General features: G+C 38.8%; 1 protein-coding gene across 2 annotated transcripts in view; it reads left to right on the top strand.

Annotated features, from left to right (window-relative positions):
• LOC127365454 (receptor tyrosine-protein kinase erbB-4) overlaps nucleotides 1-12,145 on the top strand; it is a 305,767-nt gene extending 293,622 nt beyond the window's left edge. For both annotated transcript variants that reach the window (XM_051403529.1, XM_051403528.1), the window contains exons 26-28: nucleotides 2,035-2,284; nucleotides 3,614-3,742; nucleotides 3,955-12,145. In XM_051403529.1, the coding sequence (XP_051259489.1) occupies nucleotides 2,035-2,284; nucleotides 3,614-3,742; nucleotides 3,955-4,625 (1,050 nt within the window). In that variant the 3' untranslated portion in view covers nucleotides 4,626-12,145. The remainder of the gene's footprint in view (nucleotides 1-2,034; nucleotides 2,285-3,613; nucleotides 3,743-3,954) is intronic.
• Nucleotides 12,146-12,867: the final 722 nt, after the last annotated feature.

Raw genomic sequence — 12,867 nt, 5'->3', positions numbered from 1 at the left:
TGTTTGTGTCAGGATAGAAATGTCTGCTGAATGCCAATGAGAGACATGACTCCTTTTCCAACTCTGTTTGGTGCATTTCACAGGGTGACAGATTATTTATTTGCATAATATTTATAAAGTTATCCTCCACTGTTTTTTAGCATTTCTTATTGGGGTGCATACTGAAGTATTTGATTAGTTTTCAACAGTTACATTCATTCACATAAATCATGCAGTTGATTGTAATGAACTCAATTATTGTAGCCAACAAAATGCAGTATTTACACATAAATATCATTTTCACACTTGCATAGTTGTACAGCATAGCTTAAACAGCTTTTCCTAAGTCCCCTCACACACACACACACACACACACACACACACACACACAAACACAAACAACGCACATGGTTTTCACCACACTTGAAACTGTCATTAATATGCATTTACCTAACAATTAAAGTTCAGAATTAGCAAGATTTGAAAGTGTAGTAGTGGCTAAAACACGTGGCATGGCCACATGCTCCCTTGCTTTTTACAGAGAGACATTTGAAAGGAATACTTTACTCTCTCCTAAATCTCCTAAATTCACGTGTGATGTTTTTACTTTTCACACTCTGTTTCGACAATTGATTCATTCAGTTAATGATGGGATTTATGGCCAAGATTATTTCAAAATAATGTATTGGTGGTGTTAGCACTTAGTGACTTCAAACTTCATTTAAAGACATTTGGCTTTTGTCTTCAGGTTAGTGATGGTATTTTTCTTTTATAACATTGAGAGGAGAGAGGAGGTTGAGGAGTAAATGAGGACTGAGAGAGGGTTATTTAAAAGATATAGTTACAGTGGTAATGGAAACACAATGTGAGCTGTGGGACTTTAACTAATACCTCTGGGCTTAAAGTACAGACCACTGTATGAGAAAATGAGGTAGAATCCAACAGTGAAAGACAGACAATAAAAAAGAATGATGCAGTCACAGAAAATGAGCATGCCTCTTAAACAGTCCCTACAAAGTTCTAGATCATCTTCACCTTTTGTGTGTCCTCTAAACACTGTAGCATCAAAAAACAATGACCAGGGTTTGAATATGACACGGCAGTTGTCAGACTTTGGTTTGAAGCTGCTATTTGCTGATACTTTGTGCTGGTGTCCTATTGAATTTGACAATTTTACAGCCTAAAAATAGTCAGTATTTATCTCACCATCTCTAATTTCTAATAAAAGGCTAAAAACTTCCGGACTGAAGTGGGATTTGAATCTGCACCTTCTATCATAGACCAGAAATCCAGGAACTTTAGTCCCCTTTGCCTTTCTTTCAACTTGTGTGTTCAAAGGAAAATAAGTGTAACAAGAAAATAACAGATTTTCTATCTTATTAGTATGATTACAGACTTTTGAGACGCTGTGCGAGGGTAACTAAGAGAGGGAATTTAAAAACAGAAAATAAACCTCTTGCTGGATACATGGGGAAAAAGATAAATCAGAATAAAGCACCCAGTGAGGTTCTAAAAAAGCCTTTTTTGTCATGAGCGTAGACACAAATGCACACAGCAGGGCAGGGCTGATATGGCTACTTTAAGACTTTGCTGCATGGAGCCTTTTAATTAAAATCCTTTTAATTAAATTGTCCTTGGCAGTCATGCTGCCATATCATTGTTTGGCACTGCTGTTTGTCTCCCCTGCCTGTCACATTTAAATATTACTGATGAACAATGGTACAAAGAACTTGAATTGCCTATTTTTTTAGACTACATTTTATAACTAAGAAAAAAATGTATGGTACTTATTAAGTCCTTATTTTCTTCATTTGTATTTTCTTTATTTTTTTGTTTATATGTTTTTACTGTTTTGTACTTTATTTGTAAATAAATCATATCAGATGTGTTCAATGTTTTTCATGACTAGACAACATACTTGGAGTTGAACTAGATGAGTCGAAATAAACTCCCACGTGTGTTTGTTTCTTGTGGTTTTCTTTGGCTTGGTAAATTGATAATCTTGTAATTGTGTCTAACATCCCCACCCCCCTTCTTTCCTCTCCTTCTACCCAGAACCAGTTTGGCTACCAGGATGCCAGTTTCAGCATGGAGGACATGCTGGCCACCCTCCCAAGAGTGGTCTCTGTTCCACCAGTGTCTGGAGGCTGCCTCCCTCCACAGGACCTGGCCTCAGGGGGGCAGATTGGTGGCGGATTTGGCCGTGGCAACCAGGATGACCCTCGCTGCAATGGCACCCTGAGGAAGCAGGCCTCCCCAAGGTCAAGTACCCTTGGGCCTGGCTCCACTCTCACTGCAGGACTAGGTAAAGAAAAGTGTTATCCAAAAACTGTAGAAACTGAGGGGAAAGGTAATCTCCTCACTAAGTGTGAGGAAAATAAAAACGTCTATAAAAGAACAGTGACTATAAGAGTGAGGCATTAGTTCAGTTAACTGTTGCAACTTGGAGTTTAAATCATTGAGCAATTAAGACATTTGACTAAAGTTTGTATGTTAAAATTACTTCTTACAGCATTAATCTGATCTCTGTAATCAACTGTGTTTATATCTGCATAGTGTTGTGAAAAGAGTAAATCAATAGTCTGATTAAGCTGTTGGCAGTACATTTCCCAATTATATTTCTCTTTACATGAGAAAAGTACTCTCTTAACCAGGGTTATTACAATTTATTTTTTGTATAGCATTTCCTGTGCCACGATAATTTTAATTTTAATCAAATTGATCTACTCTTGAAGTCAATTTAGTCAACTAGTATGTCTGAAATGAAAGAAATGAAAATATGACAGTAAAATACAGAGGTTTCAGCTCATGGTAATACTGTGTTGTTTTACAGATGCCATCACTCAAAAGGGTTGAAACAGAAACAGAAATATACAGTAAATTTGAATTTTTTTTTATTTTTGCTTGCTATGTGCTGATTTGACTCATCAGTTATTATTAGTTATATAATAGTTTCAGTAAATTGGAAAATGGTTGTGGTATGGCTTTGCGTTATCCTAAACCTTTTCCAACCTTACAGGAATAAAAATTTGAAAAAAATGTGGTATTAGCTTTTAAAAATCCATAACCATAAAATAGAAACCACAACTTGGCAGGCAGACAGGCTCTTGACCTTCTTTGACTGACCCTTTGTGTTGTTTCTTCATTGGTGTTGTACTGCGACAGTGGATCCCTCACCAGTAGAGGATTTGGGAGATGAGGACGAAAGGATAAGCTTGAATCTAGCAACTGTCTGTCAAAACTGAGTCACATATTGTACCTCTCTGGCAACAGGAGAGAAGCATCAGCAGTGGCGTCTTCTAGTTCTGTTCGGCCCATTTATGTCTCCTTCGCAGATTAGTTTTCAGCAGAAAAGGGACAAATCAAGCCTTAAGCAAGCTTTATAAATAAATGTATATCTATCTACTGTGCATTCAAATCCCCATAAAAATACAAAGTGCCTGACATTTATTAATAATTAGTCACAGCCCTGCCCATGAGTTCACTCACAGGACAAAATAGATAGCAGTACACGATAATAGATTGCAGTGTTTATTTACAAAGTATCCAGGATCTCCATCCTGGATATAGGGTTTGTAAAGTACCATGTTTTAAATTTATTTCTTGCTTCCTTACTGTCTTTTTGCTTCCCAAGGTGGAGGGGAGGATAGTAGTGGACAGCGTTACAGTGCTGATCCAACTGGTCTTTTAGCAGAACGAGGATCAAAAGGAGACAAGGACCAGGATGGCTACATGGCTGCCATGAGGGACAAGAACAACTCAGGTTGCTTTGACAGTTTTGAGAACTACTTCTTGTGTTTATTTACATTTTGCATTTGATATATGATATGCTAACTCAAAGGCCACAGAAATGCAGAAATAACTTTGTAAGCATTATTTTAGTGTTACAGTAAATAACTTTTTAGTGTCTACAATAGCTGTTTCAGTAGAGATGAAAATCCTAGCAAATCTTACCACCCCATTTTTTTTCCCCAGACTATCTCAACCCAATAGAGGAAAACCCCTTTGTCACACGTCGTAGGAACGGTGACGCCCACGCAGTGATTGATGGAGCGGGCTGTCACACCCTGCACATGGCTGGAGCTGCTGCTGCTCCCAAAAGCCAGACCATTCACGGGGACGATGAGTATATCAATGAGCCACTGTACCTGAATACCTTCCTTAACCCTGGGGACAAGAACGGATTGGCTGGCGCAGTCTCCATCTCTGGCCCTGGGTCCTCTGCTGCCCAATCAGTATCGCAGACAGTCAACCCATCAACATCAAGCCACACGGTCTCCTCCTCTGGATATGTAGTACCCCCTGGCCACTTTCCTCACCCATCGTATCCATCACACACCCTGCATCCGGGGCATTCAGGACACACTCTGCACTCAGGCATCACCAGCAGCACCATCATGTTTGATAAGAAAGGCAAGAAGGCCACTTTTGACAATCCTGAATACTGGCAGCACAGTCTACCCCCAAAGTCCTCACTGCACAATCCTGAGTACCTGCAGGACTGCAGCACACGCTTCTTCTACCGGCAGAATGGACGTATTCGCCCTGCTGTGGCAGAAAACCAGGAGTACTTGTCCGAGGCTGCTATGAAAGCTGGCAATGTGTTGCCACCCCCTCCATACAGACAGAGGAACACTGTAGTGTAGTGACCCACCTATAGCACAATGATGGGATGAATAGAGGGATAAATGGACGTTAAACAGTCCTCTCGTTTCCATGCAGTACTTCTCAACCTGGGTTCTCCTTGCATCCTCCCTGAACACGTCTCTCTGTTATGTCTGATTGCAAGTCTTTTATTCTCTCTCTATGGTCCTGCCTTTTTCGACAGGACTGCAGTCACTGGCAGCCTCACTTGACATTCAAACCATCTTTTTTAGCTCCATCTTTGGCCCTGACGAGTACAGCAAGTAGACACATCTCTTCCAGGTTGGTTCTGTTCTGGACCAGAAAGGCACAAAAACAACACAATGAAAGATTGAAATTAGATGTTTAATAAGAGAAAAGGGAGAAATGAACTGAGGTTAGCCCAAAGAGAGGATTATTGCCATGCCCTTACATGCTTTTCTTCATCCACCCATAAATTACTGTTCACCATTTCCTTTCAGCACATTTTCCATCCAGCTACATGTACACATTGCAATATGCACACATGGGTATTGCTTTTGTGCCGTCTGTCAAATGACACATGCACATCAAGTTGTGTCGTGACTTACCAGCAAACCTGCAGTCATGCTTAAGAGCCCAGATGTAGCTTGCATGCCTGTCCACACGCTTCTGTGACTTTCACATGTTGCTACACCAGTAATGGATTTCAAACATTTATCACACAGAGCTCATATCATACCTAAAACATGTTAACATGCCTGCAGCCTTGACACACCAATAACCATACATTCATTCATAAGTCAATACACACACACTGACAGATAAGCCTGCTACCACTTAAATTATATTCTGGAGGAGAAGCTCAATTGACCTTGTGCTGGAAGACAGAGTGTGCCGATAATGGCAGTCAGTGGTGCAGCAGAGAGAAAGGGTCAACAGGAAAGTAAATGTCACCACAGTTTTATGGACAGCTGTGATATCACCCAGTACCTGGTGGAAAGCATCCAAAAGATTATTGGCATGGCTAGGTTGGGATTTAAAAGGTTGATCACTCAGAGGGCGACCCTTAACTTCCCACATGAGCTATCCCTCTTGTTCCTCTTTCATCCACCAATCCAGTCCGAAGAGCCAGCAAACCATCCACTTCAGTGTTACCTTCATTAGATCATTGTAAGCAGTATCGTGGCTGACATAACCTGTGGTAACTGCAGTACAAGGAATAATGTGTCAGTGGAACTACTGCTTGGGAATGGACAATCTTTTAACAGGGAAAGAAGTGTGATGATGGTTGAGAGCATATAAACCGAACATGAGGGGAACATATATGTTTGTTAGAATCTGAATGAGAGCATAGGTTTTTTTTTTTTTTTAGGCATCAGGGATCTGTTTACTTTGTCACCTTGTCACCTTTGTCAGCTTACTCTTACGCAAACAGCACAGACAGCCAGCCACGAATGAGCACTGTGGAGATGGCAAAGAGGCTAAAACCTGCAGAGCTGTAAATAAGCCAATCACATGTCATTACCAGACATACACAATTCTGGAAAAGGCCCCGTGGACCGAACTGTGTCTGGACAAGGATAACATTTTCTTTGCACCTCTCAGTGTTCATACTATTTTATGTAATAAAAACAAAAGATCAACTTTGAACACTTAGTCACAAGTACAGGGCCTTGCTCTGTCTCTTTAAGGGTAAGGTGGTTCAGGAGGAGAGACTGTCAAAACTGTCTAAAGAGGCCTCCTCCACATTTTTACCATGGAGCACCATGAGAAAATGGGACACTTTCTTTTGTATCGGTGTTTGACATTAATGGTGAGACATTACAAGTTATCACTGAATCCACTGATGGCTAGCTTTCTGTACTCATACAATACTGCCAGATGCCACAGTAAACTCTGATGGAGACCACTAGCATCTGTCGTCAAATGACTTTGAAGCCTAATTTAGGCAGGGGTTGATAACATAATAGCACTTAATGCTCTGACACAGCCAAATGACTTTGCTGTTATTCTTGCTCTAAGCTAATTTTTTTTTCATCATTTTGCAACTATAATTTACAGCAAGGCAATAGATCATTTCCATTGCACTGAGGCCTCATGTTTTGTGTTTCATTAGGCAGTTTACTAAAAAAGGAATATCCCCACTCTCTAAAGAATTCCATAATAGTAATATGTGGGGTTGGGCGATATACAGCGTTACACAACATTAGGATATAGAAATTTGTCAATTTTTCAATAGCATTTATACCCAGATAGTTATGCCTTTGATATTTCTTGATTTTCTACACTGTAGCAGGCACTGCTGACAATATTTGATTTACAGGATTTTTGCAGCAATGTAATAAAGATACACATGGGACAATTTTCTAAAAAGAATGGGCAAAATTGAAGCAGCAGATCCCTGTCCCTAGTATGCCTTAAAGGTCCAGTGTGTAAGATTTAGTGGCATCTAGCGGTGAAGTTGAAGATTGCAACTAACTGAACACTCCTCACATCTGAATTTGACTACCTGGTAATGAGAATGGGCTGTGAAGTGTGTAGGAGAAACTACAGTGGCTGTGAAACTCGCCAAAAAATGAGTGAAGCCCATCTACAGCCAGTGTTTGGTATGTCCATTCTGGGCGACTGTAGAAACATGGCAGATTCAACATGGTGGACTCTATGGACGGCGAGCTGTGGCATCTGTAAATATGAAAGGCTCATTCTAAGGTAACAAAAACACAACAATTCTAATTTTCAAGTGATATTTTGTAATAAAACATCTATTTATCCACCTATGGATATGATATTTCATTTCTGCCAATAGATCCTCCTAAATGTTACACACTGGACTTTTAAGCTCCAAAAACACAAAATCCTACAATTCAACTCAACAGAAGTTAGTGCAGCTCAAGTCATTCGACTCTTTCTACTTTCTAAACCCTACACTTCCAATTTTACGATATTGGGATATAAAATGATATTGCAATATTAATCAATACATACCTTGATATGAGATTTTATTTTATATCGCCCAGCCAGAGTGATAAATGATAATATCATGAAATTTGTAGACCGACTAATGCCTGTGCATGTCTCACTGCTGACATACCAACACACAACCACTGTTACACACAACCTTGTGCCTCTACACTGAAAATACCAGGCAGAGGGAAGATTCAGACAAGTGCTGATGATTTACTGTCCAAAACACAGATGTTGCCCTGGCACTGTGTTTTCTCCCCCTCTCAGGTTTTATGGGGAACAATAATCATCCAGTTGAGCTCCAGCTGAGGCACAAGTTAGCACATCATAAAGGGACATCAAACCTACTGAAATAAAAATATAATGGAAGACAGATTAGTGCCATGATACCGTAGACATAATGCTGAAATGTGAATTTTATAAGCGGGGGGGCAGGGTTTGATTGGTCATTGGTCAAGTGTCATTGACACTGCTCTGTTACTAACCTGATTTAGAGATCTTGATTGTTCTGCTGATTTCAGATTTAATAGTTTAAGCTTACACTTCTGTATACTTTCTTTGTGAAAATATGTCCAATGAAAGTGCCCTCTCCATATTTTTGGAGTTAAAAGTCGTTATGTAAGTCTATTTATACCATCACCCATAAGGTATTAGTTGTAGTGCTTGTAGATTACTGTATGGCCATGTGTTTAAGTGCAATGACAGCAGTGGAGAGTCACCCAAAGGCTTCGTAATGGATCTCTATGGAAAAATAAAGCCAATCTTCTGGAGGAGAAAACCTGCTGGTGCTCTCAGCCAGCAAGCATCACAAGGGGCTTTTAGCTTTTTGAATGCTAATTCATCCACTTTCTCTTGTTGTTCTGTGGGGAAATCATGTTACCCAACATATCACCCAGTGCACCAGCTGAGAAACCCTGAACGACAGGCAATAGGTTGTAATCCTGCAGCGAGGTTAAAACTAAGGTATTAGCATTCCAGAAATGTTACCCGACCAATGCATCAATGTTACAAAAGCTAGCAGGGGAGAAGGTGCAAGTGCACTGTAACTGGCAGAGGAGACCAAAGTTGATTGCCATTCTTTCTTTCTCCTCGGAGGTGACTATAGAATTGTATGTAGCAAACACTGTTCTGCAGCTGAAGAAGTGAAAACCGAAAAGCAGCTATTTGTGGAGTGAATACGAACAAAGACTAAAACAATCTGGCGACAAAAAGCGATTGTGGTCAAATGTTAACATGAATCATAGTTTCATGTGAGAAGATATAATGTTCTGTTTAATATAGGTATAGACTCATAGATACAGTACTTATTTAAAGGAGCACAATAACTCCCTCTCAATACTGACTGCTCATCCAGTAAATCGGCCTTATAAAAACAGTTCTATTTATTTTGTGCATCTACTTTCTTTTTTGGGGGGGGATTAATGTATTTTAAACAAATGTTATCACAAGTATTGTAAATGGTGTGTAAAGATTTGTTTTTACTCTAATTTTTGCTCTTCAGGGTGTCATTGTGGCAGGGCTTTTTTATTTTACTTTTTTACGTGCAGTTTAACGGCTTCATTGTCTTACTTGTCAATGTCATATTGTCATATTGTCATATTCTCAGACCAACTTTAAAGCAATTGCTAGCTATGACCCAACTCATGGGCTGGATGTTGTCATGAGGTCATTCAGTCTGCTTATCTTTGTCTAATGAGACTAGATAAACAAGACCAAAACTAATATTGTGTTCAGGTGCTCCTCCCCAACTCGTTAAGCTTTTACAAGCAGTTTACCTCAGACACCTTGTGGCATTTAAATTCCAGTTGTTGACTGGGACTGGGACTGAGACTTTATAGTATGATTTTGGTAATTGAATTCAATTAAATTTGTTAAGAACCAAATCAAAACAGAAGTTATCTCAGGACTCTTTTCATATAGCCTACAGCAGGTCTAGACCGTACTCCTTATAAAATTATTTTCAGAGACACAACGATACCCACCAAAAGCACTTCGCCACAGTGGCAAAGAAAAAACATCCTTCTAAGAGGCATAATATGAATAATATCTGGTAAATATGACATCACATGATATTTCCCAGCTTTACGAGTTTGTGAGGATTGTCTGACCACAGTTGATTGTGGGATATTGAGGACTGCAAATGACTAACTAGTTGTGTTCACCAAAGCAAAGGCAGGCTTTAATTTTGCTTTGAAATGGGACAGCCCTTGTCAGGCTGTTAAGACACATCCGACCCAGAAATGAGGACTTTGGAGGGTCCAGCCCCTGAAGTGGGACACAGCAACTGTATTTATAGAGTGTGCTCTATTTCACTTTTCTATGCTTTGATTATTCATATCATGAGGACTTTTTTCACAGCATTGGTAATATTGATCCAATTGTGGTTTAAATGGTCTTACTGTATTGGATAAACACACCCTACATTTCAGAGAACTTCACTATTACTCAACTAGAAATGGTGTTGGTCATTGGATCGTCAAACAAATCACAAGGGAAATCATAAAGCAGCTGACAAACACGTATTCTACCATTGTAATAGAATCAAACTGTGTATGGCTGTCATACTCTGATTTAACACTTATTCATATGTGTATATTCTACCATGCCATGATAACTGGGGTAGACGACAGTGGTTGAGTAAGCACAGTTTACGATGTATTGAATTGATGGTAAAATTGTAAAATGGAATTAATAATTGTCTTAACCAAATGACAAAGACATAATGGGTCACTCAACAGTTTTACCATTGTTTAAAAGAAAATTAATAAAAAGAGGATAGTATTTTTATAGGTAGTTAAAAGGTGGCCAGGTTCATCTGTAAATAGGACAATGATGCTTCTTTTTCCAGCTCAAGATATTTTTTGTTTGTTCTTATTTCTCCTTGCATCATTGCATTTTTAGTGGTCTACTGTACCTTTTATTTTTTTTCTTTGGGAAACATCTTTTCTGTATGTATATAAATATATATACAGTATACATATATATATTCTGTAAATGTAATTTGAAGAGTGAACTCTGATTTTAAAAACGCTTGCAGGGTCTCTTGTCAACCCCACCCCATCATTTCCCCTGTGATTGTGTGATTGTGTTTTCTGCACAACTTGGTGGATTTTGTGTTTCGACCTCTGCTCTTGCTCATTTTGTAGGAGTGAAAATGTTTTTCTTTTCTTTTTTTTACTGGGTGTGTTATACCTCCACTACCCTCCACACTTCTCTCAGTATTATCCACCTCTTGAGATTTTTTTAAAGATTTTGTACACTCTTAAAATGCTGTTGCAATACTAATGAATATTCAATATTTTATCCCCCTTTTCTCTCAGTCTTTTCCTAACCAATGTTATTAATCCACCAGTGTCACTTTACACCCTGAGTTTTAAGGACCTATACTATATTACCTTGAGTAGTTTAATTTCCATTTGCACTGAGTTCAGTCATTGTTTACTTTCAGATGATACTCAACTCTTCATCCATTTGGGGCAATATTGAATTGTGTAGCAATATCATGTTACAGCTCCCGGAGTGATTTAATGGTGAGAGACAAAATGGAAGACAGTTTGCATGGGCTGGACTGATCATTTGAATTACTGATATTTGCTTGTGTAGAGGTTAGTAGGTAAACTTTTTTGGCTTCATCAGGACCTCAGTGTTCTCTCTTTTCCAGGAGTCGCAGTTTAACAGGAAGTTAATATTCCACAGGATCTTTACAGGACTTTTTTGGGAGTTTGGCCCATTTATCACCTTACCTGATATTTGATGTTAGGACTGGCACCAAAATCATCATGTAGAACAATTTTCTTATTTCAGAATTCAAGCGTTGCTCATGCTCAGAAACTAAAGCTGAATGGTTGGATGTTAAATTTACTATCTAAGCCTGTCAGGGAGAACAGAATTGTAGGAAAGGTTTATGGATGCAAAATTGGATAATTGGAGTACACTTTCAGTTATATTAGATATTTCAACTGTAGAAGACTCAAGCACAACTTGTATTCATGCAGGAAGTGAGTCAGACAACTAAAGGTTCTGAGCTGTTTTCTGATAATGCTGTAGATTTTACTAATGATGAATACTGAATTTTTTGTTTTCAAATGTTATGATTTTAACCAGTATCAACTTTGGATTACTTAAATGTTGTTATCATTTTTATATATTGGCTGTCACCTGCAGAATACTATAGGCCTCTTGTACACTTACCATTGAAAACTGCATGGGCATTTGCATAGATGATTTTGGTGGCAATCTTGTCATTTACAATATCCAGAATTTACATATATATTTGGTAAAGGGGTCAGTTTGGCAAACTTCTCAAGTCCATGTGGCTATTTAAAATCATAGTTTGGAAGAAAGTAAAGTACTCTTCTATTGTTAACACTACCATAAATTATCATTGCTTTGTATCGACTCATCAGAATGATTGAGAACTAAGTTTTATAGACCATACCTTGTCACATATTACCAGTTTAAACATTTATCTTCACTGGTTAATTGACACATTTCCCAAGCAAGAACATTTAAATACGTATTCCCTCTGTTTTGTTACATGAATCTGTCAAAACTATATTTTTAATTCAATATGAATAAAGATCAGTCAATATTTAAAGATGGATTGTGCTCATTTTATAGATCTTAACATTGTTGTAAGTGCTGTGTATATCATGAAGTGGTAAAATTTGTGTATGTCCCAATGGGACCCCAGTGTCACCCCACTAGATTTGGTTCGTAATCAGCCCTGGATCCCACAGGATGCTATTGGGATATACACTGGAGACTTATCTCAATTGGACCACGATGGAAATCCAATGGGTCAGCATGATCACCACCTAGTGTCATTCCAATTATAAAAAACTACCCATGATTTTTTAACAAATTATCAACTCAAATTTCTTTGTAGTTTTGCAGGAAAAGCAGAAGTGAGAAATTCAGAGTGCCTATAAATCATTCTGTGTTTTTTTCAAAGTGTGATGGGTTTCAGTGTGGCCATCTGTCTTTATCCCCCTCTAGATGGGATCCAGTGCTACTTCCAATTCATCTCTTATAGTTTTGAGGGCCCTTTACACCTTCTTACTTCAAATGTCAGCCCGTTCTTGAGTAGTTCAGCCAGACACATGGCAGTGTTGTGTAGCCTGTAGTCATAGCATGCCATCTTCATTCTGCCCAGATGAGGCCAGGCTGCAGACATCTCTCACCATTCAGCAGATTATACCTTTAGGTTAGAAAGAGCAAGGAGTCAGACAGTACAGTAGCTCCACTCCCAACACCACAACCACTATTCTTCAGCCATTTTTTTTTTACATTAAAAGCTACTCACACACACACAAACCT

Source organism: Dicentrarchus labrax, unplaced genomic scaffold (genome assembly GCF_905237075.1).
Source record: "Dicentrarchus labrax unplaced genomic scaffold, dlabrax2021, whole genome shotgun sequence".
NCBI lineage: Eukaryota > Metazoa > Chordata > Actinopteri > Moronidae > Dicentrarchus > Dicentrarchus labrax.
The sequence above is the reverse complement of the archived record's forward strand: the minus strand, read 5'-3'. Positions and strand labels throughout refer to the sequence as shown.